This window comes from Adiantum capillus-veneris, chromosome 14 (genome assembly GCF_014529385.1).
Source record: "Adiantum capillus-veneris isolate H3 chromosome 14, ASM1452938v2, whole genome shotgun sequence".
Lineage (NCBI taxonomy): Eukaryota > Viridiplantae > Streptophyta > Polypodiopsida > Polypodiales > Pteridaceae > Adiantum > Adiantum capillus-veneris.
This window is the reverse complement of record NC_140944.1, coordinates 117057395-117085368: the sequence shown is the minus strand read 5'-3', so window position 1 is coordinate 117085368 and position 27974 is coordinate 117057395. Positions and strand designations below refer to the sequence as shown.

The 27974-nt window shown below is 48.5% G+C and overlaps 1 protein-coding gene across 3 annotated transcripts in view; it reads right to left on the bottom strand.

Moving 5' to 3' along the window:
- Nucleotides 1–227: 227 nt before the first annotated feature.
- LOC147443003 (uncharacterized) overlaps nt 228–27974 on the bottom strand; it is a 76034-nt gene continuing 48287 nt past the window's right edge. For 2 of the 3 annotated variants that reach the window (XM_086528955.1, XM_086528954.1), the window contains 4 exons: nt 1447–1697; nt 1302–1364; nt 1077–1223; nt 228–1004 (listed from right to left, as the gene is read on the bottom strand). In XM_086528955.1, coding sequence (XP_086385081.1) covers nt 990–1004; nt 1077–1223; nt 1302–1364; nt 1447–1697 — 476 coding nt within the window. In that variant the 3' untranslated portion in view covers nt 228–989. The remainder of the gene's footprint in view (nt 1005–1076; nt 1224–1301; nt 1365–1446; nt 1698–27974) is intronic. The other variant, XM_086528956.1, reaches the window with a different exon arrangement.

The following is a 27974-nucleotide window of genomic DNA, read 5'->3' as shown; positions in this document are numbered from 1 at the left end:
TTATGGGTTCCTTGGGTTGATCTTCTTGATTGTGGCAAGCCATTTGCATCTACACTTGCACAGGATTACCATATTTGCTATTCCATTGAACATCTCTCCACATCCTCGCTATGCACGTGTAACGCACTAAGGTGGAAGCAATCATCTTTGTGCAAACTTACCTCTAAAGGTTTTGCGCGAGGAAGGTCCATGAGATGAACATTAGAGGGGCCGCGCACACTACTTGCTTGCAAACATCTACCACTCTTGTTCGATGGATTGGCCCACGATAATCACATACTGGAGCCAACCAAGTGTTTAGTTGCAGTCCAGGCAACCAAGCAAAACATTACAAGTTTTTTTTTTTAAAAAGAAACTCCATGTTCATCCATTAGAGCTTGCTCCCCTTCTCCATATAGCCTTCGTCATATCACAGCATTGCTATCAACATTGTGCTGATTATAGAATATAAGCACACATTCAAAGCTGAACCTTGACAAAAACCACTTTCGAAAGAGCGTGCCAACAAAATGCACGCCTTATACGCTAGAATGTTCATTCACACAGAGGGGAAACTCTCCCGATTTGCCATGGCATTGTTCAAGGACCATAACATCCGATTAGCAACCTACTGACATGCATGAGCCCGAACCCAGAGTTCCCCTTCATAGAGCCATCCAACTGAAAAGACATAAGATGGCATCATAAGCAGCCACGCCAGATGCTAAACAAACCTCGACAACAATGCTCCTCTTTCGGCGAATGCACTCTACCAGCAGCAAGTGCCCATCAAAGAAATTTACGAACATTGTGTGGGTCTCCCAATCACAGCAGTCAAAACTGAGCCATGGTTCCGCCCCAGGCCACATGAAAAAGACTGGTAGCACTTGGGGATGTGGAAGCTAAAGACGACGGCAATAGTTTCACAGCATTGCCCTTTAAGGCATGAGCAAAAAGGAACCAGGTTTCATTGATTCTTGCTTGAAAACACGCCAACATCCGAGGTGCACCTATGACTCGAGTCCCTGCATATCCAAAGAAATTTCATCACCAACAATGCTTCATAGAAATGATGCGCGGTTTTCACATGTACGTACCGGCCAAGGGCCAAAGAGATCCAATGTCTCCACATCGAACTCCGCTGGCTCCTGCTGCTCCATTCCTGAATCAGCCAGCTCTTGCTCCTCAGCTCCTGTCTCGGAGGAAGCCACCTCTTCCAGCTCCGGACTCGCTTCTTTGACAGCCTGAAACACAAAAGAGACTCTCAATGAGCAAACCTTCATGATGAACACAAGCCATTCAAAAAAAAAAACAAAACACACCTCTACCACTGTGGCACAACCATCAGCTTCTATTTGCTTCATTCGTTTCACTCGCCTCACCACCTGAAATTCTCTCTCCCTCTCTCTCTCTCTCTCTCTCTCTCTCTCTCTCTCTCTCCACACACACACACACACACACATGTACCTGATGATGAAGGTGATGAGCGGGGACTCTTCCTTGGTCAATATTTGGATACAAGAACTCCTTCAAAAACTGCCTCACTCTCAAGGAAAAATAGCCCATGGCACCTTTTTGTCCAAGGCCCATGTTGAGCTTGTCCAGTTGATTCTTGTTCCACGCTTCCAAATCTTGTGTCTCATGATATATACCCAAATGTAAGCCTGGATAGAAGCCAATGCCTGGCTTTGAATGGATAACCAGTCCACCAGAGCATCCTACAAAAAAATATTTGTTCATGAGGTTACAACAAGGATGATGAATGAGCAAACTCGACGTTCACTAGGACAAGTAATAGAAGCAAACAACATAAAGAGCTCATGCTCAACAGAGAGTTAAACGCATAGAAACATGGAAAGGGGACAGAGAATGGGAACGTCCAATATACCATCCCAGGAACGATGCCCAGAACGCCACACTAAAACGAACTTTCTTTCAAAATTAAAAAGCCTATTTGCAACAAATTGGCACAATAGATAGTCACCCTAGCAAAACACTACAATGGGGGAAAATCATGCGAAAACCAGAATAGAGTGTACAATCCAAATAGAATGGTTAGCAACAAACTGGGAGGAGAGTGTACACTCTAGATGGGCTACAAAAAGCTAGAGCAAGGCCTGAGAGAGAGAGAGAGAGAGAGAGAGCCCAAGGCCCCACCGGAAAAAGGCCAATGTTTTTGTCTTAAAGTCAATCTTCTTTGACTTGGCCATCCCCACTTCTTGTCGTTCCACGTTGTGGGAACGCGTCCCGTGTCATGACACAATGTCGTGCTGATTCTTGTGCACGAGGGGAAAGGAGAGACCGAGAGAGAAAGAAAGATTTTTTATGTCTATCTCACGCCGAAATCGGCCAATGAGACAAATCAAATGTACATGGTGTGTATGTCATCCATCTATCGGAAAGACAAATGAAACAAAACTGATACAAAACTGAACATAGGTAGTGATGTACTGGAGGTGATGGTGATGATATATCCATGGGGTATCTGAGGAGGGTTGGAGCTCTATCTAGTATCTCTAGGGGTACATGCATGTCTATATGCCCAGGGTAGTACAATCATGAGAATGCATCAAGCTATCTAGCCACCCTGCACAAATGGGGGGGCTGTAAGATGTGGTACAAGGGCGGGTCTGGAGCCAGGGCTGCCCAGATGAAAGTTGCAGGGTCGGCCCTCCTTTGAGCCACTTGCTCCTCAGTGGCACGACGCTCCAGGGTCCGGATCTCCTCGATCTATCGATGGTGGAGGCTCATGCACCTGTAGCCAGTGACTGGTGTCAAGAATGTTTTAACTCATCAACCCATGGTCGTCGTCTAGCCCTCTCCGCCCGCGGGAGTGTCACTCCCCTCTAAGTCTCGGGTGTGTTGGGGGGGGGGGGGGGGGGGGGGGGGGGTGGCGGGGAGAGCGTTTTCAGTTTTCAGCCTTTAGACATCGCAGAAGAAGTCCCGAACCTCGCACATCTCACCTTCCTGTAGCAGATCCTCGCCACACGGTCAATTTCCGCAAGGTTTACAGTTTCAGCCCGGAAAACGCAGATTTCAGTATCTGCGTTTTCAGCGCGTCGTCGTCGCATCGTCGTCGTCATCGACATAGAGTCAAAATTCAGTAGATAAAGATTTGCAGATTTCAGTCCCTAGCGTTTTCAGATTTCAGCCCGTCTCGTCGTCGTCCTCATCGTCGTCAAGTCCAAGCATTGTAGAGATTTGTGCAATCATAAGCAGACCGCTCTTGCCATAGAGAGTGGGGCCTTCGGAGGAGGGTTTTACGTCTCTGGTGTCGTATTCTCTTCTCTCTCTATCTCTCAGTCTCATACACTTTCACGCACAGTGTCCATTCACTTGTTTGTGATCATTGCACTCTCTTATTAAGAACGGAAGGCTCTCCCTTCCATAAGAACAAAAGGAACCTTGAGCACAGTACGGAGCACTCATCTTGAGAAAGAACAACATTCATTCCGCTGCACCTTACGTTGGTATCAGAGCTTTGGCAGTGTTCTGTATCACTCAAGGAAAGAACCACAGAAATTCTTTTTGCTTGTTGAGGTCGCATGAACCCAAGTTCGCTTGGGCGTGTCGATTCCTAATCGTCTTTTTGAAGAGTGCCAGGAATCCCAAGAAAGAAGGGCTTGTCCAACCTCCCCTTGTGCCTCTTTTCACTCATTGAGAGCAAACCGTGCACTTAGCGGCCGGCCAATCGACGTCAGTTGGGAAAAAGCAACCTTGGTGTGAGCGCAAGGCCGCCAAGGGGTGCGCCTACGGAAAAGAGCAGAACTCGGGTGAAGAGAAGATCTTTCTCGAACACAGATTGCAAGCTAGAGAAGAACCTCAAGACCCACAAGAACCTCAAAAACTCAAGAACCCCAAGAACCAAGACCCACAAGAATCCAAGTTCCTCATGAACTTAAGAACCCAAGACCACGAGAACCCAAGCCTTCAGTGGATGGTCTAAAGAACCCTTACAAGAAGTATTATGTGTTCGAATGATTCGTCAGCACGCATTGTTTGAGTGTTGCATTCGTGATCGTTTCCTGTATTTTCGTCAGCTTCTTTATGTCATCCCTTTTCCTAAGCATGATATATTGTACGTTGAGCACGTTTCCCTCATGAATGAGCACGAATGTATGCGGATTGTTCATGAAAAGCTGAAAAGTATGCATTCAAGGAAGTCACATTCCATGTCTCTTCCTTGGCACGACACAGTTGTAGAAAGCAGAGTTACCGGGGAACGCCCCCTAGCCTCCGTTCCAGCGTTCCGGGGGGCAGTTCCCTTCCCGAACGTTCCGAAACGTCCTGGAACATCTGACGTTTCGGGTGGCCAGTGCAAACCGGAACGGCCGTTCCGGAACGTTCCGGAATGCCCCTGGAACGGCCAACGACTACAAACAAATTTGGCAAAAATTGAAAAAATTGAAGTAAATGTTTAGGCTTCTGTTTGAAGTGTGCAAGGCCTCAAGGACTCATAAAATGCACCCCCCTCCCCCTTTCTCTCCACAAGCTAATCCTTAAGGCTCAAGCTCTCTCCCTCTCACTCTCTCAAGATCTCTCTCTCTCAAGACTCACTCTCTCAAGGCTCAAGGCTTCAAGCCTTCAAGCTCTCTTCCTCTCCCTCCCACTCTCTCAAATCTCTCCCTCTCCCTCTCACTCTCTCGAGTCTCTCCCTCTTCTCTCTCTCTCTCTCTCTCTCTCTCTCTCTCTCTCATCATCTAGTCATAGCAAGGTTGAATGGTCTTCAAAACGAGTTTTTTGTGAGTATTAGAGTCAAAGCACTCTAATACTCCTTGTATTTAAACACAAGGAGCTAAAAAATGCACTATTTGGGTGTTTTTTATACCTCCCGTTCCGCGCCGTTCCCGTTCCGGACCCCTAGCCGTTCCCCTGTTCCGCGGGGATCCCGTCGCCGTTCCCGTTCTGCGTTCCGGGTAACTATGGTAGAAAGAGCACATGAAAGTATGAGCACCAAGCATGGGCATTTCCGTTGTGGTTTGCCACAGTTGATTGATTTAGATAATCAAGACAAGATTCGATCGCATTGTTTGCATGTATGTGCTGAACGGTTTGGCACTCCGTCTATTTGTTCATCTACGTTGCATGCACAGTTCAGTCAAGTCAGTCTAAAATAGGAAATGATCTGGCACCTTTGTGAGTCTGTTCGCAGACCGTGCATATTCAGACACTCAGATTAGATGCATATCCTCTGGTTGCACACAGCATGACCATCAGGTTTCAGTCAGATCCCATCAAGAGCATTTTCACAGTGCATAGACCTATTTTTCCTATTTTTAACATTTTTCACTTATTATTTTTAAGTGACTTTTGTTGGAAAGTAGGTAGGGCAATTTTGCTAAGTTTGTATAAATAAAAACCTAGCGCTAGCACTTTCTGGCAAAAGAGGCAGCAGGAGCACTTGCTCAAAAGGCAACTTCTTAGCAGTACCCCAGCAAGGCCTAGCGTTTTTGCAACAGAAGCAAGGACCTAGATCATCTACAAGACCAGCCTTGGCGTTTTGTGCACAGCAGATCAGCCCGGCGTCATCACGACACAGCAGATCAGCCTAGCATTTTGCATTTGCAAGACATCCGACGACAGCAGAACAGTTTTCAGCCCTAGCGTTTTTGGTTTGCAGATCAGCCCCGGCGTTTTGCATATTCACCGCGACGGAACACCAAGAAGCATCAGCGTTTTCAGTTTTCAGCCTTTAGACATCGCAGAAGAAGTCCCGAACCTCACAGATCTCACCTTCCCGCAGCAGATCCTCACCGCACCGTCAGTTTCTGCAAGCTTTCTAGTTTCAGCCCGGAAAACGCAGATTTCAGCATCTGCATTTTCAGCGTGTCGCCGTCGCATCGTCATCGTCATCGACATAGAGTCAGAATTCAGTAGATAAAGATTTGCAGATTTCAGTCCCTAGCGTTTTCAGATTTCAGCCCGTCTCGTCGTCGTCCTCATCGTCGTCAACAAGTCCAAGCATTGTAGAGATTTGTGCAATCATAAGTAGACCACTCTCGCCATAGAGAGTGGGGCCTTCGGAGGAGGGTTTTACAACGTCTCTGGTGTCGTATTCTCTTCTCTCTCTATCTCTCAGTCTCATACACTTTCACGCACAGTGTCCATTCACTTGTTTGTGATCATTGCACTCTCTCATTAAGAACGGAAGGCTCTCCCTTCCATAAGAACAAAAGGAACCTTGAGCACAGTACGGAGCACTCATCTTGAGAAAGAACAAAAACCCTGACCCTTCACATGACCATAACACTTATAGAGAGACTCATCAATGTGTGTGTCAGAAACATGTGAAGATTCAAATTGGTTCATTAAAGTGCTTATGGTAGCTATTGGTGCTTTGGGTTCCTTAGGTGGGGCTGTCTTAGGACAAGCCGCTTTAATGTAACCCTTGACGTGACATTGATAACAACGACCTTCCTTAGCATAAATGACTTGTTCTTCTGCCGTTATGTATCCTCCTATGATTCCTTTTGCGGCTTTTTCATATGGGGTTAACTTAGGTTTAGCAGGTGTTTTAGCTTTACCCTTAGATTCATTTTGTAAGTTCTTTTCCGAAGGATTAGAGGAAGATTGGCTAGAGAGTTACCGTTCTTACCATTCTTACCGTTCTGAGGGTTCTGAGGAGTCTGAGAGGTACTTTGAGAAGACTTGTTTTTTTTTTCGAGAAAAAGAACCTTCTATTAGTTAATGAAACTGCCCATACGGCTACAACCACCTCTATCGGAGAGGGATACAACAATCATGATGGGGAGACTCTCCCAATGAAAAAACAGCAGATGTACAATGAGGCTAAATCAAGAGATAGGAGGAGGGAACAGCCACACAAGTGGACGATAGTGCCATCTGAGCACACCCTAGACCATGGTGAAAAAAGGCCCAGGATGCCAGAGTCCGAGGAAAGCCTCTCTGCACTCCCGCATGCGGTCGGAGCTGCCCTGGAGCCTCTCAAACTGTCCTCTGAGAGTATGGATTAGCTCTAGCCAAAGATCCCGGACAGTCTCTACCGGTGGTACAAGGCGAGCCTCGAAGATGCAGAAGCAGCGGGCCCGCCAGATGAACCAGAGTGTCAGGCTGCTGATGAGATCCCATATAACCGGCCGTACAACGTAGAGGGCGGTACTATTTCAATTACCTGTTAACTTTACACAGAGCACTGAGAAGGGAAGAGAACACAGTTGCGTCCAGCGACTAGAATGTCACTACGCACACGAGACCGACACCCTATAGGCCCCAAAGACTGGCACCCCTTTCGGTATTTCTTTATTCAAATTAAGGTAGACGATCCGACCACTTAGCACAAGCTTTCACAAAGCTGTCCAAACCTGGCGAGGGCTGAAAACGCAGGTTTTCGACCGGATTTCAACAGCATAACGGCGCAAAAACCCCTATAGGTCAAAAACACCTGTCTAGGACGGATTCCCTCGATATCTGGAAGCTTTCTGGTGAGCTGTCACAGAAATTCAGCGGGCTGTAATTCTCTGTTTTTTACTGCCGGGAGCCCAAAAGCCTGTACACGCATCCCAAGGCTCTCACGAGGCTCCCCCGATGTTCCCTTGCAGTTTAGGTGCGAAACCCTAAACCTGCAGAAAAACACAACAGGCTGTAATTCCCTGTTTCGGATCGTTTTTAGCGGAGCGAACACGCCTACGCGTGTCCCAAGGGCTCCCGCAGGCAATGGGACAGTTCCCTGTGAATTGGACGAGTTTTCACGCGAGAAAACTCTCCAAACTCGCAATCTTTCATGATGGAACTGTGCGTACCTGTGGGGGATTAGCAATTAGCTAATCCGGTTCCTGTTCAAAAGGCTCTTGCCTTGGCAAACGCGCATAAACCCCCAGAACTGTACATAGGTCAAATGAGAAGCCCACTAGTGGGGCATAACATACTGTACGTAGGGAAGAAAGAGAGCAGTATGTAGCGTGCGGGGCATCACTCCCGTCACCATACTGTGCATAGAGGGCAAGGTAAGCATTCCATAGCTTCTGTACCTGCTACAATCCACCTGAGGCTGAAAATGGCGCCCCCTTTATTGATATGCAGCTCGTTTTGGCCTCCCAGAGTGGCAGAATCACTCATAGGCTGACACGTCGCCCAGTTTTCGAGTTTGGGCTTTCCCTGCTAAAAATATCTCAACTGGTGCGTCAGTTGACTTGGCAGCAGAGCAATAAAATGTTCCCCTTGTCATTCCAAAGCTAATGACGCGAACACATTTTCCGGTCAAAAATAGCAGTTCCCTAAATTTTAGGAGATGCTTCCATGGCGTCCCTATCGGTCTCCTGACCATCATTGAAGACTACCATTTGACCAACATCTACAATATGGGTTAATTTACTGGCCCCTTTCAACTTACAAAGTTGCAGTGACTTGACGAGTGGCCCAAATTCCAGTTTGGCGCACACGAGCTTCCATACTCATCCGAATTCAGTGCTAACTGGCCCGGGCAGTCCCTGTCTGACCGACCTAGATCCCCGATGTGAGAAACCCATTTGGCTGCAACCGTTTCACACTGACCATGCAATGTCCACTTGCACCTTTTCAAGGGTTTTGGGACAAACAAGTAAAAATAAAATAAATATATCTAATACTTATTTACGGAAGGCAACAGGAAAAATACACCTCCTGGCGACACACCCCACCCTCCTGGTGACACACCTCCTGGTGACCTCGCTTGCATGCCAATAATACATGCAGATATCTCCTCATATCACATATATTCTATGATGGGAATCCAAGATTTACATGCTTCCAGAAATGTAGCGTTGGACGATTAAACAATCCCACCAACCTGGCTACGACACATATATCAAGCATAGAAGTCTTCTAGTGTACTCTTGAGCGCGAACTTCTCTAGCTAAATTCTGTATGGAAAGAGTAGATACAATTGCTTAACTACTCTCTTGAGCATCATGAACTCTTGCCTTGCTCCAAAAAGGTTGCATCAAGTCACTGTGGGTTCCATTTGAAAGGCTTCAAGATACAATTGCAATAGCTGAGGTGAATCAAGCAATTCAGACTCTTCCATCCATTTGGCATCTAATGATGGATAGTTCTTGAACTTCACCAAATAGCGTCTTGCAACTTTTCCTCTAACCTTTCTTTCTTTATGTGCCAATATCTGTTCAGGAACAAGGATTTCATCCAATTCTTCCACTTCGGGTTGTTCCTCATCAAGCATATTCTCTGGCACATCACCAACAAAGGGCCTTAGAAGGCTGACATGAAAAGCATTATGTATTTTCCAGCCTTCTGGTAGCTTTAACCTGTAAGCTACATCGCTGATCTTTTCTGAAATCTGAAAAGGACCATAATATCGCATACTGAGCTTAGGAAACAAGCGTTCCTTGCCTTTCCTTTTCCTTAACCTGGCCTTTTCAAAGCGCAAAAGTACCCAATCACCAAGTGAAAATACAAGTTCACGACGGTGACGATCAGCAGCTTTCTTTTGCTTAGCCTGAGTCTTCTCAAGAGCAATCTTTATCTTCCTGTATGTTTCATCCATATCTTGCACATACTTGTCTGCCTCAAATATCTTGTCCTTAGTCTGCAAAATGGGCGGGACTTTCTTTCCTCCTTCCACTATCTCAAATGGTGCCTTACCTGTTGACGTATGCACAGTGTTATTGTAAGCATATTCAACCAATGGGAGATGGTGTTCCCAAGTTGCCTTGTGCTCTGAGACATAACATTTGAGCAGGTCCAAGACAGTAGAATTTGCCTCTTCTGACTGTCCATCAATTTGCAGATGAAACGAAGAAGAGAACTTGGGCGTAGTGCCCATGTTCTCAAACAATGCCTTCCAGAAAAGACTCGTCATACGAGGATCCCTGTCACTGACAATTGACTGAGGCATCCCATGATATTTAAAGATATTGCTCATGAATATCTTGACCATGTGTTCTGGCTTTATCTTCTTCCTAACAGGAATGAAATGGGCCTGCTTACTGAACCTACAAATGATAGTCCAAATCCCATCATTTCTTGTTTGCGTCCTTGGAAGATCAAAGATAAAGTCCATTGCTATACTTTCCCATGGCCTATCAGGGATCGGCAATGGCTGCAACAATCCCGATTGCTTTTGTCTGTCAAATTTGACTTTTTGGCATACTAAGCATGATCTTACAAAAATGTCAACATCTTGACGCAAAGCTGGCCAATAGAAGAATGCCTCAACCCCTTTCACTGTCGCATCAATTCCACGATGCCCAGCATAAGGTGGAGCATGACTTTCCATCAAAATCTTTGGCCGTAACTGTTTAGTAACGCATAACTTTCCATGCATCATAAGAAAGTCATTCTTAAGCATATAGTGCTCATGATGTTGCCCATCAACAAGCTGGTCATAGATCCTTGCAAAATCTGAATCTTCAGCATATTGTGTCTTCATTTCGTCTAGTTCACAATAGTACGGAATTGACACTGCTGAAATTAGGGGCTTTCGTGACAACGCATCAGCCACCACGTTCTTTTTCCCTTGCACATGCACAATCTGAAAATGAAACATTGACAAGATGTTTGCCCATCGCATGTGCTTCTCAGACAACTTCGTCTGTGTGAGAAAATATCGCAAGGTTTGATGATCCGTTTGGACAACAAAATCAGCCCCTAGCATATAGTGTTTCCAACTAGTGAGAGCATGAATTACTGCCAGCAATTCTTTCTCATAGACTTGCAAGTTCCTTTCAGTCTTCAAAAGAATTCTGCTCTCATATGCGACTACTCGGTCATTCTGCATTAGAACTGCACCAAGACTATGGCCACACGCATCACATTGAACCACAAAAGGTTTAGAAAGATTTGGCAAAATAATTACAGGATCTGAAGTCAGCTTCTCTTTCAAGTGTTTAAACGCTAAAATTTCCTTGGCTGTCCACTTGAAAATAACTCCTTTTCCTTGCAGTGCATGGAGTGGAGAAGCAATCTCAGAAAAATTTCGGATGAACCTCTTGTAGTAGGAACATAAGCCTAGAAAGCTTCGAATGTCATGTACGGACTTCAAGTCTGGCCATGACCTAATTGTTTCCACTTTAGCGGGATCCATGCGTACCCCATCCTTTGAAACAATGTGCCCGAAGTGAATCTCTTGCAAAAAGAATTCACTCTTCTTCGCATTAATGAGTAGCCTGTTCTTACGTAACTCATTGAAAACTGCAGTCAAGTGATCCCTATGCTCCTCTTCAGACTTTGAGTAGACAATCATGTCATCAAAGAAGGTACCCACGAAGTTTCTATGTGGTCTAAAAATTCTGTCCATCATTCTATTAAACGTGGTAGGAGCATTTGTGAGACCAAATGGCATGACAAGAAACTCATAGAGACCAAATGTTGTCCTGAACGCAGTCTTATGGAAATCTTCTGGTTTGATGCGTATCTGATGATACCCGCTCTTTAGGTCTATTCTTGTAAACAATGACGCTCCCTCAAGCCGATCAAGAATGTCATCTATCCTCGGTATGGGGAACCTGTTCTTGATGGTATTCTTATTCAAGGCGCGATAGTCAATGCACATGCGCCATGAACCATCCTTCTTCTGCACTAAGAGTACAGGCGAACAAAAAGGGGATGAACTGGGCTGAATCAGCCCCTTCTCTAAAAGCTCGTTGACCTGACCCATAATCTCTTTCTGCTGGGCTGCACTAACCCTGTATGGTGGTCTATTCGGTGGACTAGAACCTGGCACAAGATCTATAGTATGATCCTCAGGTCTCTCAGGAGGTAACTCCCCTGGCAAAGAGTTCGAAAAACAATCACTGAAACCACTCAAAAAAGTTGACCTGTCTTTATCTAAGGTAGACAAATTAGATACAACTTGAGGTACATCTTTTGCAAAGATCAAGTACGCAGAAAGATGATTCTTTATTACAGATGAAATAGCAGAAGCAGAAACAACTGGAACAGACTCGCCTTTAAGCTTTACATCAAGGACATGAGTCTTTCCTCTATGTACAAGGGTAATATTTTTGTTGTAAGTATCCACCATAGCATGCAACCTGTAACACCATGGGATACCCAATAACACATCATAGCCCTCAAGCGGCATAATATGAAATTCTTCCGCATCCACATAGCTCTGAATGTGTAGACGACGAAGCTTTCCCAGGATGGGAGTAACAGGCTCTGAATGTCCTGGGCATGCCAAACCTGCTTCGCCTGTCATACCTATCTCCTCTGCACGAATGCCCAACTTTGATGCCAATTCTAGTGATATGAAATTTGCACGGGCTCCTGGATCAAAGAAAACCAGCACTGTCTGGTCTCTAACTTTGCCCCAAGCTCTGCAAAGCTCCGTGGCATCTGTGTTTGGCTGATCTCCAACCAAATCTGGAACAAGTCCTGCACTCGGCTTTGGCTTCTTCCCTTTATGGTCTGACTTGTCATCCTTATCCTGTGACTTCTTCTGTGGGCACTCATTTGCAAAATGTCCTTCCTGTTCACAAATGTAGCATTTCTTGGCCTCCCTAAGAGCTTTCCTTTCTTGAAAAGTTTTGCCAGAAAAATGCCTTTTTTGTCCTTGTCCTCGTTCCTAAGAAGATTTAGACTGCTTCTTGGACGTATAAGCTTCTTCAGTGGAGGGCTTCTTTGCAGGAGACTCAGAAGGCTTTGCTGCAACATTGCCCTTGGCTGAAAACTGTTTGCCCTGGGCCCCTTTCTTGTGGCTATTAAATCCATCGGAATCTCCCTTCGACAGATTGTTGGCCACTCTTGCATTCTCTATCAATTGAAACATATTCATGACAGTAGTCTTTGTGCAGTAGTCCCTGATTTTCTTGGGCAATCCGCAATAGTACTTCTCAATTTGTTCTGACAAAGGCACAAACCTGTAAGAGGTGACTGGCAACAGTGCGGCCCAAAACCGTTTATTGTACTCTTCCAGATCTGCACACTGTTTAGCATTCAACTCGTGCCATTCCGTCATCACATCCACTTCAAAAGTGCTTGTCAACCATGCAGGCGCAAAAAGTTGTTTGAATTGGACCCACGTTGTTGGGGCTTGACCTTGGGGTTCAACAATGCGGTCCACCATTGAAGCGCATTCCCTTTCAAGAAAGTGACAGCCTTGCGTATCTTTGAAGATTCCGTGAAGTTGCCTCCAGCATAAGCTGCATCGAACTGCTGTATAAAGGTCAAAGCCTTTAATTGGTCCTCAGTTCCTCTGAAAGTTTCAAACTTCACTCCCTGCCCACCTTCCTTGTAATCCTTAGGCTGACTCAAAGGAGCCACATTATCATAAAAAACGGGTGCCTGTAGCAGTGGTGCTCCATGAGTGTTCATTCCAGCACTCGCATCAACTGTTTTCCCTGTCATATCTGCATTTTGTACGTATGGCTGCGAAAAACCAGCCATACCAAATTGTGTTCCAGGCACTCGAAACTGGCCAAAGGCACCCTGAAAACCTGGTTGGACACCCATGTTCGCGTATATAGGGTTACCCATGCCTGTTTGCATTGTCCCGAACACATTCCCTGGCATATAACCTGTGGAAGGTCCAGCCATAGCTTGAAACACTGAACCACCTCCAAAATAACCAGGATAAGTATTAGGTAATGGAAGGGTCTGACGCATAGCATGTTCATTGCTCCCTTGACCATTCACAAACGGTTCCTGTCCAACTAAAGCAAGTTGCTTTGGATCATTGGACACCGCTAGTTGCTCAACCACATGGGCTTTCCCTCGAGCATCATGAGTCCTCTGCGCATTGGAAATCTCCTTTTCCTGCAACGGCTCAGTCATGCCCTGTGTAGGAGGCTGAAAACCCTGTGTCGGAGCCTGTAAGAATTCCTGCATCCTTGGGTTGTTAGCCAACTGCTGAAACATGTCCATGCAACAACGCAGTTGAGTTCTAAACAACCTGTCCTCTTCTTGAAGAGTTGAAGGAATTTTCTCTGTGCCATGTGAGGAAGATCCCTCTTCAAGTACTTGGTCTCTCTTCTCTACCATATCGACAAGCTCTGTGTTGCTTTCACCCACGACAATCCACACTGCACTTTTTGAAGAAAAAGTGACTATCCCGTCGATGGAACCATAAAACCGGCCCGTACAACGTAGAGGGCGGCACTATTTCAATTACCTGTTAACTTTACACATAGCACTGAGAAGGGAAGAGAACACAGTTGCGTCCAGCGACTAGAATGTCACTGCGCACACGAGACCGACACCCTGTAGGCCCCAAAGACTGGCGCCCCTTTCGGTATTTCTTTATTCAAATTAAGGTAGACGATCCGACCACTTAGCACAAGCTTTCACAAAGCTGTCCAAACCTGGCGAGGGCTGAAAACGCAGGTTTTCGACCGGATTTCGATAGCATAACGGCGCAAAAACCCCTGTAGGTCAAAAACACCTGTCTAGGACGGATTTCCTCGATATCTGGAAGCTTTCTGGTGAGCTGTCACAGAAATTCAGCGGGCTGTAATTCTCTGTTTTTTACTGCCGGGAGCCCAAAAGCCTGTACACGCATCCCAAGTCTCTCACAAGGCTCCCCCGATGTTCCCTTGCAGTTTAGGTGCGAAACCCTAAACCTGCAGAAAAACACAACAGGCTGTAATTCCCTGTTTCGGATCGTTTTTAGCGGAGCGAACACGCCTACGCGTGTCCCAAGGGCTCCCGCAGGCAATGGGACAGTTCCCCTGTGAATTGGACGAGTTTTCACGCGAGAAAACTCTCCAAACTCGCAATCTTTCGTGATGGAACTGTGCGTACCTGTGGGGGATTAGCAATTAGCTAATCCGGTTCCTGTTCAAAAGGCTCTTGCCTTGGCAAACGCGCATAAACCCCCAGAACTGTACATAGGTCAAATGAGAAGTCCACTAGTGGGGCATAACATACTGTACGTAGGGAAGAAAGAGAGCAGTATGTAGCGTGCGGGGCATCACTCCCGTCACCATACTGTGCATAGAGGGCAAGGTAAGCATTCCATAGCTTCTGTACCTGCTACAATCCACCTGAGGCTGAAAATGGCGCCCCCTTTATTGATATGCAGCTCGTTTTGGCCTCCCAGAGTGGCAGAATCACTCATAGGCTGACACGTCGCCCAGTTTTCGAGTTTGGGCTTTCCCTGCTAAAAATATCTCAACTGGTGCGTCAGTTGACTTGGCAGCAGAGCAATAAAATGTTCCCCTTGTCATTCCAAAGCTAATGACGCGAACACATTTTCCGGTCAAAAATAGCAGTTCCCTAAATTTTAGGAGATGCTTCCATGGTGTCCCTATCGGTCTCCTCACCATCATTGAAGACTACCATTTGACCAACATCTACAATATGGGTTAATTTACTGGCCCCTTTCAACTTATAAAGTTGCAGTGACTTGACGAGTGGCCCAAATTCCAGTTTGGCGCACACGAGCTTCCATACTCATCAGAATTCAGTGCTAACTGGCCCGGGCAGTCCCTGTCTGACCGACCTAGATCCCCGATGTGAGAAACCCATTTGGCTGCAGCCGTTTCACACTGGCCATGCAATGTCCACTTGCACCTTTTAAAGGGTTTTGGGACAAACAAGTAAAAATAAAATAAATATATCTAATACTTATTTACGGAAGGCAACAGGAAAAATACACCTCCTGGTGACATCCCAACACTCCTCTCTCTCAATGCACCACTCCTGTGGAGTAAGCTCTGTAGCAGGCTCGAGTGTAGGTCGACCTCCCTGCATCACTATCATCCTGCTGATGGAGGATAGCACAAACTGAAGTGCAAGGCCCGTGAGAGTGGACCAAGCAGCTGCCCCCCAAGTGTAATGCCAAGCTGTGGAAAGAGCTGGCATCAATCGAAGAACACGAAGCCACACCTGTTGTGCCAAAGGACAGTCCCAAAGACAGTGACGCTGACTCTCCACAAGATGGTCACAAGCTACACATGCAGCCAAGAGACCACTATGTACAAGCGAGCTCCCAACTGCTGTAGCTCGGTGTGCAACCAGCCACTGGAACAAAGTGACTCGCCTCGGTTGTCTGGAGTCCCACAACCTCTCCCAAAAAACTGTCAAGAACTCAGCTGTGAGACCCTCCTACTGCCAATGAGGTGCTGCAGCAGGACGAGCCTCTCTCTGCGCTGCCAGTATGTGATGTCCTAGTCGAACACTATACTGAAAGAAAGGGACACCTGGATGGTCTGCTCAGGAGAAAGGGTCCCTCCAAAGCCCATGCGAGTGGACAACTCTCCCAAGCCCACAATCTCCAATGGCCAGTCTCAAGAGCTGCTGGGTCGGGATCTATGACACAAGTCCTCCTACAGATGCCCACCACTCGGATCCTCTGAAAACAGCACTCTGCCACCTGTGGGGCCTCTACTGCAACTCGGTGTAGGCGTCCCTCACCCTGTAGCTCGAAAAACAGAGAGAGTATAGTCTCTAAGCAAGCCCGAACTGAGATGAGAACCTTCAGTCGCGTGAAGGCTCCCATCCATCTGGGCGCTGTTGACTCGAGAGGTGTGAGCCACTCAGCTGGTACTGCCTTTGAGATGTCCTGACACATATTCTGCACCCCTCTCATGCCCTGTAGTTGAATGCCCTGAAGCTCCTCTGACAAGCCTGAAAACTGTAGCCAATCACCTAAAGAGCGTGCTGGACCCTCTGCCATGGGACCCCAGGAAACATGAGACCGACTACCAACCAAGTGGCCTCTCTGAGTGCTAACCATGGGGTTCCAAACAAGGAGCTGTCTTAGGCACTCCTCCGTGCAAGTAGGTTGACGTTGCTCCAAGCCCCTCCGTAGTTGCTTTCAAGATCGGAGCAAACTCACAGCAAAGCGGTCCTCCAGTCTCCTGCTCAAGCCAACTCTGCGCATCATCTCTGTGAAAACCCATCTAGTCGAGGGTCGCTAGGGGCCTCCAGCCTGAGGCACCCTAGCACTAAGCCGTTGAAGAAAGAACTCCTACCAGGGCTCCTCTCCTGGAAGAAGTCCTCTGATGATGAGCTTCCCAAGAAGGGCTCTGCTTTGCTGTGTTGGGTCTATGATCCCCAATCCTCCCTGAGAACAAGAAAGAGTGATGACCTCCCATGCCACTTTGGCCCGGGCTATCTGAGTGTCACACCCTGACCAAAGGAAGTTCCTGATTAGCCTCTCTACCTGGCTGATACAAGAACTCGAAAAGATCCAACAAGAAGTGATGTACCACATAGTAGCCAACAACACCTAGTTGGCCACTACAGCTCTGCCTGCCAGAGAAAGTCGTGCGGAGCTCCAATGTAACAACTTCCTCCTGATAGACAGGAGGAGGGGAGCAACCTGCTGCTCGGGAGACAAGTCCAGACCAACCTGACAGCCCAAGTACCGAACTGCAGTCCCTGGGGGAATCCACCTGAAACCCTCACCTGGCATCCAAGCAAGCTTAGGAGCACTACCAACCGAGAAGGCCATTGTCTTTCTCAAATTGATCAGTGCGCCTGATGCACAACAAAAGGTCTCAAGAGCCTGCTCACACCTGTGAAGGTTGGCCTCCTGGCCATCCAAGCACAAGGCTGAGTCGTCTGCAAACTCAGCGTCCAGTAGCTCATCTCCCCGAATCGGGAACGCTAAGCCACGTAAACCAACATGCTGTGAAACCAAAAACCTGCTCATCACCTCAGCATAGAACAGAAAGAGGAAGGGGGCAAGAGGGCAGCCCTGTCTGACCGAACGTGAGAGCATGAAACGATCACCTCTACCTCCTGACGAAAGCACCTGACTGTGTGCCCGTCTGTACAAAGCTGACACCCCTCTGATCCAAGCATCAGAGAAGCCCATCCTGCGAAGAGTGCTAAGAGTGCTCTCCAAGAAGTCCCAGTCAACTCTCTCATAGGCCTTCTCAAAATCGAGAAGTAGAATCACCAGATCCTCACCGCGGAGCCGCGCGAGGGCAGAAGTCTCCGAAAAAGTAAAGATGTTGTTAAGGATACTACGCTCCTTGACAAAACCTGTCTGTGTCCCATGTATAATGCTCTCTAGAAGTGGCTGAATTCTCAAACTCAGAGCCTTAGCAAGAATTTTGTAGGCTGAGTTGAGAATGGTGATGAGGCTCTCACTCATGCTGTCAGGCATCTCTCCTGTCTACAGGATGAACTGAAAAGCACTGCAGAGATCTGAGCCAAGCAAGTCCCAATACTCCAAGAAAAAGCTGGGAGTCAAGCCATTTTCACCTGAACAGCTACCACGGGGGAGTGCTCTAAGAGCCGTGTGTAACTCCTCTAGCTGAAGAGGCAGCTCAAGCCTCTGGCGCATCTCCTCAGTCACAAGACAAGGCATTTGTGCCCACACCTGCTCTCTGCATGCATCCTGACGCTCTGATCGAGACGCTGCAGACAGTACATCATGGTAGAAGTCAGTAGCAACTGCATGCATGTCCTCTGGCTCTAAAGCAACTGACCCATCGGGCCTCCTCAACTAGCTGACCTTGGCATGCGTATGCCGAGGTCCCACTGCCCCAAAGAAAGCACCTGTCACTCTGTCACCCACATGGGTCCACTGAGATGCCTGTCGATATAAGCAAACTCATGGCGCCTCTCCTCTGTGCCAATGAGCTCCTGGCAAGCCTGCTGTAACTGCTCCTCCACCCAAGGAATGTCTGGATGCTGCTCTTCCATCCTCTACAAGGAAGCAACGCCCCGTCGAAGACGCTACTCCTCCTCTTCTCGCTGCAGCCAGGCACGCCGAAGACTCATGAAGAAAGAGTCCACTAAGCTGAGCAAGTCCTGAGGCCACTCTGTCTACAAAAGAAATCCTGCATGTCTAAGCTCTTTGTTTAAAGAGCCTCCACTCGTTCATTAAGCGTTGAGTCTAGCAAGACCCTCTCTGGGATGCGAAGCATCGTACTCCCCCTCCTCTGCCTATCAGTCACTGTAAGAATCATTGGTGCATGGTCCGAAAAGGAAGTCCCTGCCAGAATGCCAACTGTCCCACCCAAGTCACAGAAGTGGTCACTAGTGTAGAAGCGATCTATCCGAGATAGATTCACGCTTCCACTCTGCGGTCCGAACGAGAGAAGGCCATGCTATCTGGGGGTCTCACAAAGCTAGAATGCTCCCACACATCTGAAACCCGTAGTCGTACAAAACCTCTCCCAAGCTGCCAGCTCAACTCCATGCACAGTAGTATGGCTACCACCAATCCTGTCAAAGGGTTCCTCCAACATGTTGTAGTCACCCCCTATGCACCATTGCTCTACCTGCGACAGAGACTCAACAATTTGAGACCAAAACTCTACACGTGCACTCGCCACATTGGGCGCATAGATGTTCAGCAAGCCCACGAGACAACCTTGAATCTGCATAGTGATCCACTGAGCCTTGCCTCGCACAATAATCCCTCTGCCCACAGTAGCTTGCTGCAAAGAAACCGCAATAGTCATACATACCCCGCCCTGGATGCCTCCAGGTCAAAATGCAGCTGACCAAAAAGTCTCATACCGTCCAGGCAAAAACTGACCACAACGTCTAATGCGGCTCTCACACAGATGATGCTCCTCTAGCATAAGAAGGTCAATCTCTCCTCCCACAAGGCATCGCTGAAGCTCCTGACACAGTCGGCCCCTCTAACGCTGAAACTGGGGCCCACCTAATCCCTCTACATTCCATGAGACAATCCTCATGGGGAGCAAGAGAGAACTGATGTTGCCGCAGCAGCTAACCATGCTATCTTCGAGGCAGGCTTGGTCGGGGAGTAATCCGCATCCAAGCGTCCTCGAGATAGGTGTGACTGCAAAGAGTGTCTAGCCCAAGCCCAAGTAGATCGAGCCATGCGTAAAGCAACCTCCTCTGTACAGAAGTCCTCATGTATGTGTACATAGCATGGCGGGCTCTGCATGTCAGCTGCGTCTGGAGGTGTCACGACAAACTTGGCCAATGGCCAAAGAGTCTGAAGCAAGTCTGTAACCCCTAGGTCTCCCATGTGATGAGAGAACTCTAGGGCCTGTGTCTGCAGCCACTCCAACACTGAGTCTGTAGTCCACTCAGCCTGGTCCCTGCCGCATAGGGAAAAAGAGAAGCCAACCGCTAAGTCCAGGCCTCTATCCCCCTAGCTGCAAGGAACAGTACATGAACTCTGAAGCAGGCTGCCTCAAGGTCTAGTGAGGGATCGCGGAGAAACCATGTAAAGTCGTAGGCAAAGAAATCCCAACGACGCTGAACGTCGAAGCTCGTCAAACCACGAGGAACTACTGCAAAAGGAGACGTCTGCACCAAAAGAGGAGGTCGCAAGAAAGGTTGTCCCTCTCTTGCCAAGCGACTTGTGGCAAAGGCGCTGCCAAGAGATCTCCAAGCAGCTGAGGAAGGCCCTGCCCCCTAGGACGGCTCCGGGACTAGAGTGGGAGGAGCTGAGGGAGCAGGGGAAGAAAGGGGGAGGGGGGATCGGCAGAGAGGAGGGCGAGATGGAAAGGCAAAGGGAGGAGGAGGAGGGGAGGGGACGGAAGGGGGGGGAGGAGGGGCTGTCAAGGGTGAGGCTGAGGTGGAGGCTGGAGCAGGGACCTCGTCCTGCTGAAGAGGGTCGAATCCGTTTCCCGTGGAAACCCACTACTGCTGGGCAAGAGCCTGAGGACCACTCTGAGTGCCAGGCTGACGCGGTGGCCCCTACCAACGTCAACCACGAATCTGCTGCCAACCCTCCTCTGCTTGAGCCCCAAGCTCGGAGGGTGGCCTAGCCTGCGTACTCTGTGACTCTGCCTGCTGCTGCTGGCCAGCCCTTGAGGGCTGGGGCTGGGCCTGTGGTGTAGGTCGGGGTCTCCTCCGTGGATAGGCCTTCGCAAGATGGCCAGTCTGTCGACAAATGAAACACTGATTCAGGAGGCCCGAATACTCCACGCTCTGTCGGAACCAACCCCCACTCACCCAAGGAAGTAGGATGACCTTCGGGAGAGTGTGGGTGTCCCTAACTAGAACACGTACTGAGGGAATGCCGGCCGCCTTGGCAGCTACTGAGGCTGTCGTGCGAGGTGTCTCCAGGACAGTCCCAATCGTTGAGCCTATCCTGGACAAAAGTGGTAAGTACTCCCTCCTCAAACCAAGAAAGCAAACTGAGATGGGAAGGTCTGCCTCCTCTACCAGAACATCTAAAGCTGGGTCAAAACCATGTCTCCACTGTCAAAAGTGGGCTCGAACTACGCGGATGATCAAAGGGCTCATCGCGATGAGCTTGGACGCCATCTCGGAGGTCTCAAACTCTATCTGATAATAACCGGGTCCGATGAATTGAACGTCCAAGATCTTGTCCACCTCTGCGAAGGCGGGCCTGGAGAAGATCACGCAGCTCTCCTCTGCTGGGTTTAGTGCCGAAAATCTTACAAATGACGGAAGTCGCATGCATGCGTTCCACCTCTGCGGCTAGGCTCGCTTGCTCTGTCGGCGAGAGAGCAAGTCGAATGGTGGGCTCAATGGGGTCAGGCAAGGGGACCTCATTGGAGTCCCTCTGTGGCAGAGCTTGAGCCTCCATCTGTGTATGCTGCTGTGAAGAAGGGCGGAGAAGCGTCGGTGAACATGGGAACTCTTGTTGGACCGAGCACGTCGAGGGTGCTGGCGAGGCCCGACTGGCAGGAAAGAAGAGGGGACAAGCTAAAGGCGTGTACAGCCGGGCGGGGCAGTGGGCAGGCAGGCGGGGTTGGGCAGCGGCGGGGGATGGGCGGGCAGCGGACAGCAAGCAGAACACTACACGCAGGGGACGCGGGCTGAGGGACTGCGCGCAGGAGGTGAGGGGGGAAGGACTACGGGAGGGGGGGGGGGGGGGGGGGGGGGGGGGGGGGGGGGGTTGCGGACAACACCAGCGAGCTCATTGGCCGCTTGGTCTTAAGGGTAGCTTTGTTTGAGAAGACTTGTACTCCTTAGGCTTTCCCTTTTTGTGCTTCATCTCCTGTGCCAGAGCAATCGCTACCGCCTTGTTGAGATCTATTGGATCGAGTACTTCGACATCATACTTGATATACTCTTCCAATCCATAAAGAAATGCCTCTTTGCGCTCATCATCCGATTTGCCTAATTGGGTGCCGAGCTGCAAAACACAATTAGAGAAAGACATAACTGGCATACCATTTTGCTTGAGACTACGCCAATCGTCTTTCAACCGTGCTAGGTACTGGAGTGGCATAAGCTACACCTTGAGCTTGTCTTGGAAGTCGGCCCAATTGAAGGAAAGGGGCGTGCCTTCTTCGGCTTCCTCTAGGTGCCTCTTGCCATGCGTGATACCAATTAATGGCATCATTGGCAAGGTACATGGCTGCCGTCAAAACCTTGCTATTTCCTGTCTTCTTAGTTGTCGCAAAGTAAGCATTAAATTGATGCAACCAAGAATGAATAATAGTAGCATCCATCTTACCGTCATACTTACTAAACGTCAACTTCTTTGTGACGCGGTTGTTGGAGTCCGAATCTCTGCTTGTGCTACTTGGTGAACTACCAACATCTTTGACCGGCTCGAGCTTCGAGGTGAGTACCTGTAGGACCAGCTCTTGCATGCGTTGGTCTCTCTACGTCTCACGCTCTAACTCCAAGGCCGCTCGTCTTTCTTTGCGCTCGCGATCCAATTTTGCCTTTCTTTCCTCGGCCGCCAAGCGCGCTTGATCACGCTCGCGATCCAAGGCTGTCTTTCTTTCTTCATACTCGCACTCCAAGGCGGCGTGTTGCGCTTCTTGTCGTAACATCATGTCCATCATTGTCTTGACCAAAGCCTCCATAGGATTTGGTGCAACCCTTGGCGTAGATGGGGAAGGGGGAGGGTCGAAGAAACCTCTTGGTGGGGAAAATTATTCTTCGGCACCTCCATGCTCATCACCTCCACGCAAAGTATCCCTTCCGCTTCGGGTGATGACCATACACTGAGATCTTGGGTACTTAAGTTCTCGAGGAACTTGGGTTCTTGAGGTTCTTGGGTTCTTGGGTTCTTGAGGTTCTTAAGTTCTTTCTTTAGCTTGCAATCTATGTTAGAGAAGGCTTTCCTCTTACCCAAGCTCTACTCTTCCCTGCGGGCACACCCCTTGGCGGTCTTGCGCTCACACCAAGGTTGCTTTTTCCCACCTCACATCGATTGGCCGGCCACTAAGTGCACGGTCCGCTCTCAATGAGTGAAAAGAGGAACAAGGGGAGGCCAGACAAGCCCTTCTTTCTTGGGTTACCTGTCACTCTTCAAAACACGATTGTGCAACCGCAACAAGCAAAAAAAATTATGTGGTTCTTTCCTTGAGTGATACATAACACTACCAAAGCTCTGGTACCAATGTAAGGTGCTGCGGAAGTGAATGTTGAACTTTGCTCAAGATGAGTGCTTCGAACTGTGCTCAAGGGTTCCTTTCCTTTTACTTACGGAAGGGAGAGCCTTCCGTTCCTTTAATGAGAGAGTGCAAATGATCACAAACAAAGTGTAACATTGTGAATGAAGGTGTTGAGACTGAGAGAGAGAGAGAGAGAGAGAGAGAGAGAGAGAGAGAGAGAGAGAGAGAGAGAGAAGAATACGACACCAGAATGTTGTCAAACCCTCCTCCAGCCCCACTCTCCATGGCGAGAGAGGTCTATGCTATTGATTGCACAAATCTGGTACAATGCAATGGACTTGCTGACGATGTCAACGACAATGATGATGGCGACGAGACAGGCTAAAATCTAAAAACGCTAGGGGCTGAAATCTGCAAATCTGCTATCAGCTGAATTCTAACTCTATGTCGGTGAGGATGGCGTTGGCGACGACGCGACGACAATGCGCTGAAAACGCAGATGCTGAAATCTGCGAACAACGGGCTGAAACTGAAAACGCTGGCTGATCCGACCGTGAGGCGAGCATCTGCTGCGGGGAGGTGAGATTTGCGAGGTTTGGGGCTGTACCTGTGGAGTTGGCCGTGCCTGAAGTGCGACGGATTCCCATGTCGGAAGGTGTAATGGGCGGCCAACCCACAACCAAGGGCCTGTGCAAGTTGTGAAAACTGGAATCTAGAGGGAAGCATCTGGAGGTGATACAAGAACCTCTAACACCCCCCCTCAACAATAGATGCGAAAAGATGCTGATGGAAAAGATTCCAACAGAAAATGCGCATGTCTGGACAATCTTGAGAAGAAGAAAGGAAGAAGCGTCAGCTCAAGAAACAATGAACCGCCCAGCACCAAGTGATGAGGATCAAAGTGATGGCTAACACTGATAAAATCGCACAAGGAAGCTATACAAAATGGCCTAGAAGCGGGTAAATCGCGGCAAAGAATGTACAAGGGAATGTGGAGGAGAGAGAAAAGCGGAGAGTGAGATGAAAGGCACCCCCCTGAAGCAAAAAATCCGACCACCAAGAGAAAACTACCGATGTCAAGGATAGACAGGCAACACTCCAGGTCAAAGAGTGATCAAGGGTAGATGACAGAAAGGCTACAGAATGACACCATCCGCAACCGCAGCAGCAGCAGTCGTAGACGAGGAACTGATCCCTGATGGAGCATCCGAGTCTCCGTCTCTACGGTGATCACACCGTCTCCGATAAACAAAAGAGCCTCTGTATGGCCTTGTCGTCCACAATATGTACACACAACATCAGGTCTAGTGGGCTAAGAACCGGAACTGGGTTGACCTTGTTGAGCAGCTCCTCCGCCACGGGCTACAAACGCGCCGTCAGAAGCACTGGTAGGATGCCTCTCTTGAATATGCTGAGCAATCTGCTGCAAAGCAGGGAGAAGATTCTCCCAAGTGGCAAGGGAAGAGGAAACACTTGGAATAGAGAATCGTACTGAGGAGGAAGCTATGCCAACAATCGAGTTGCCATGTCCTCGGAACTAATCACCTTGCCGCAAGCTGCAAGCTCGTCACGAAGCTGCTGCATGCGAGAGATGAGACCTTGGAGAGTGGAAAACTTCGAAAACTGAAGGATCAGCAGATGTTTCTCCAATGCGAGGATATGCGCCTCGTACAGTGCGTGAAGGTACTCTCATACATCATATGCTGACCGATAAGAGGTAAGAAGTGAAAGTACTGGGACCGCACAATTGATGCATAGAAAGGAGAACACCCTGCGATTGTTCTCACGACAGGTGTCAATCATGTCCTGTGTCACGACCGATGGTCCTGTAAATAATCCGCCAAAAGTGAAAAGAGAAGGGATAGAGGGTGAAGACGCCGGTGTACCAAGAGGTGAAGAGGTCAAAGCAGAGGCCGCAGCAGAGGTGAAAGCCACAGCAGAGGATGACGATGTGACAGTGGGACAAGTGGCATTCCGCTTGTCATCAAGCCAATCCCACAGGTTATGCGCCATGAGAAGCACTATGATCTTCATCTTCCAGACAGTGTAATTGGAACCGTCAAACTTCTCTGATAAAGAGAGAATAGGAAGACCAAGACCAGTAGCCATGTCTGCAAAGGTGACAGAAGTACACAACCAGTCTCAGGAAGTGTCCACGTAGAAGAAGGTAGAGCTGAATATGTACAACCGCTCCAAAAGCAACCAGATCGAGGTCGAGAGGAAGGGAAAACACCGAAAAAGGAAGGTATGTCCACCAAGGATGCAAGCAACTACACGAGTCCACTACTGTCCACACCGGAAGGGACCAAATAGCGCTGAAAACAGGCTGTTCCGGGTAAAAATAGGAGCAGGGTTTCCGGCGCCAAGGAGAGGTCGCAACGGATGTAGATTATGGGCAAAGGTAGAGGGCTGTTTTGAGCCCTCTGCTGCAGAAAAAAACAGCAACCAAACAGATGTGGAGAAAACACCAGAGAAGGGATGTCGGAAGGGGATCCAAGTGGCCGACTGGGTAAGGGAAGATGACCGCCAAGGGGTGCTGAAGAAAACGTTGATGAGCCCACCACAAAAACGCAAGGACAGAAGCCAAGCAGGGGGGCGATCAATAGGGGAATGCTGGGGAGGAGGTGGCGCCTGAGGTGGGAGGGGAAGAGGAGGGTTCCAGAGCAAGAAACGCCAAAAACACAGCCCAGAAAACCCTGAGCAACAGCTGGAAACGCTTGGACAGCAGGTACTTTTAGTCTTTTGGTGGTGAAAACCTCCAGGAATGTCATCCAAGTCTAGGCGTAAGCACACAGATGCTCGGATACCATGTCGGAGTGCTCAACGGAAGCAGAGAGGGAAGAGACAAACCACACGAGAAACACGAGAGAGAAGAAGACAAGAGACAGATTGGGAAAGCTGGCAAGCTCAATAACTCCAGATGGCAAGAATCTACAATGGATGGATGAGAAACAGCAAGCGGGTGGCCCTATATATGGGGTGCCAACCCCCAACTAGGCAAAGCAAAAACCACGATGGGGGGCAAAAAGAAAACCCATGCATGTAAATAAGGGGGAATCAACGTGAACATGAAGTGGGGTCGAGACTCGACGTGGACGTGAACATGGCAGGAAAGCCCGACGGCCGAGCCAGAAGTGCGACAAAGTCCCATGTTTGGAGGTGCAATGGACGGCCAACCCACAACCAAGGGCCTGTGCAAGTGGTGGTAACCAGAATCCAGAGAGAAGCATCTGGAGGTGATACAAGAGCCTCTAACATGCTGCTGTGAAGGTGGCAACACTCACTGTACTGGATGTGTGAAAGATCATAACCTTGTTTTGCCAAGGTTCACAGTCAACCCCCTATGTGTGCAGAACTCGTTCAGAGCCCGAAGATGGCACTGCAAGCCCTTGGGAGACTCTGAAATCAACACAATATCATCAACATATAACATGATGTGGACTGGAGTACCTGCCAAGTCGCTCCCCTCCCCTCCCCTCCTGCTCGCAGTATGTAGTCAGAGATCTCGTCGATGTAGAGCCAAAAGAGTGTCGGGGAGAGTGGGCATCCTTGCTTAACACCAATGGCGCTAGCAATGGTCTCTGATAAACCTCCTGGGCATCGAGCTCAGTTTGTCACCCTCTCATAGAGAGCCTATATGGCCCAAATCATCTTTGTTGGTACCCCGAGACTCTAAAGGCACTCGAAGAGCCTCTCGTGTGGAAATGTATCAAAGGCCTTGTGGAAATCCACAAACCAATAGTAAAGCCTCTTCTTCCACACCTTCGCCCCATCAATGATGCAACACAGAACGAAGGTGTGATCAATGGCTTGTCTGAAACCTGACTGGCCTGGGGCTCACAAATCCTCGCTCTCTGCGTATGAGTTGAGATCTGCCTCAAGTGCTGCTCCATATAGCTTGGCCATCATGTGGCCAATCATGATAGTCATGTAGTTAACTCCTTGGGTCCAGGGTGTCGCCAGATTTGTGGATGGTGTGTGTTGCTAAATTGGATTTATCTAACAGGAAAATAATTCTAAATGAACTGTTGGATTTATAACTGAGAGGATTTTCTCGCTTGGAACACCAGAAAAAAATAATTCTAAATGAATTATTGAAATTTTAATAGAGGGTTTGTCTCACTGGAAGCATCCAAGTACAGAGTATATGTAAATTCCTAGTCCATCATTCAGAGTTCTGACGGGAGCACTGTGAAAGTGAACATCTGTAAGGCCACCAGGAACGGGTACTTCTGATGTGTCACATTGGATAGGTGACAGGGAGCATCGGGAAGAAGTATCCGACCATCCGGGAACAGATATCTCTGATGCGTCATAGGATGGGTAACATAGAGCATCGCGAAGGAGATTGTATTGTAAGTTCAGTAGGAAAGGACTAGGTGATGGGTATTCCTGATGCGTCACAAAGTGGGTGAAAGATGCATCAAAAAGGGAATATCCATAGTCAGGAGGAAATTCCGAGCTGTGTTAGAATTGTGCACAAGGAAAAGCAAGCACTTGAATGAAGATGGATTCAGAGGAAACTGAGGAAAAACGGATGCTTTCTAAGACAGCAGGATTGCTTTTCGGAAAGCAGATGCTTTCCCGCGAGGAAGTCTATGTCTGCATTGCAACTATGCATGTGATTGCATCCAGGGACGCCTGGGAAGTGCTGTGAAAGCATTGTTTTTACCTTGTAAAGGACTTATTGAGTTTTTGGACAAATTCACACCATTTTTAAAAGGTGACCGAGTGGGCAGCCTATGATTAAATAAAGCAATAAAAACCAACCAACGATTTTTCTCTTTCTTTTTTTGGCAGAAGAGCCCAAAAAAAAAAAAGAAACCCGAAAAACGG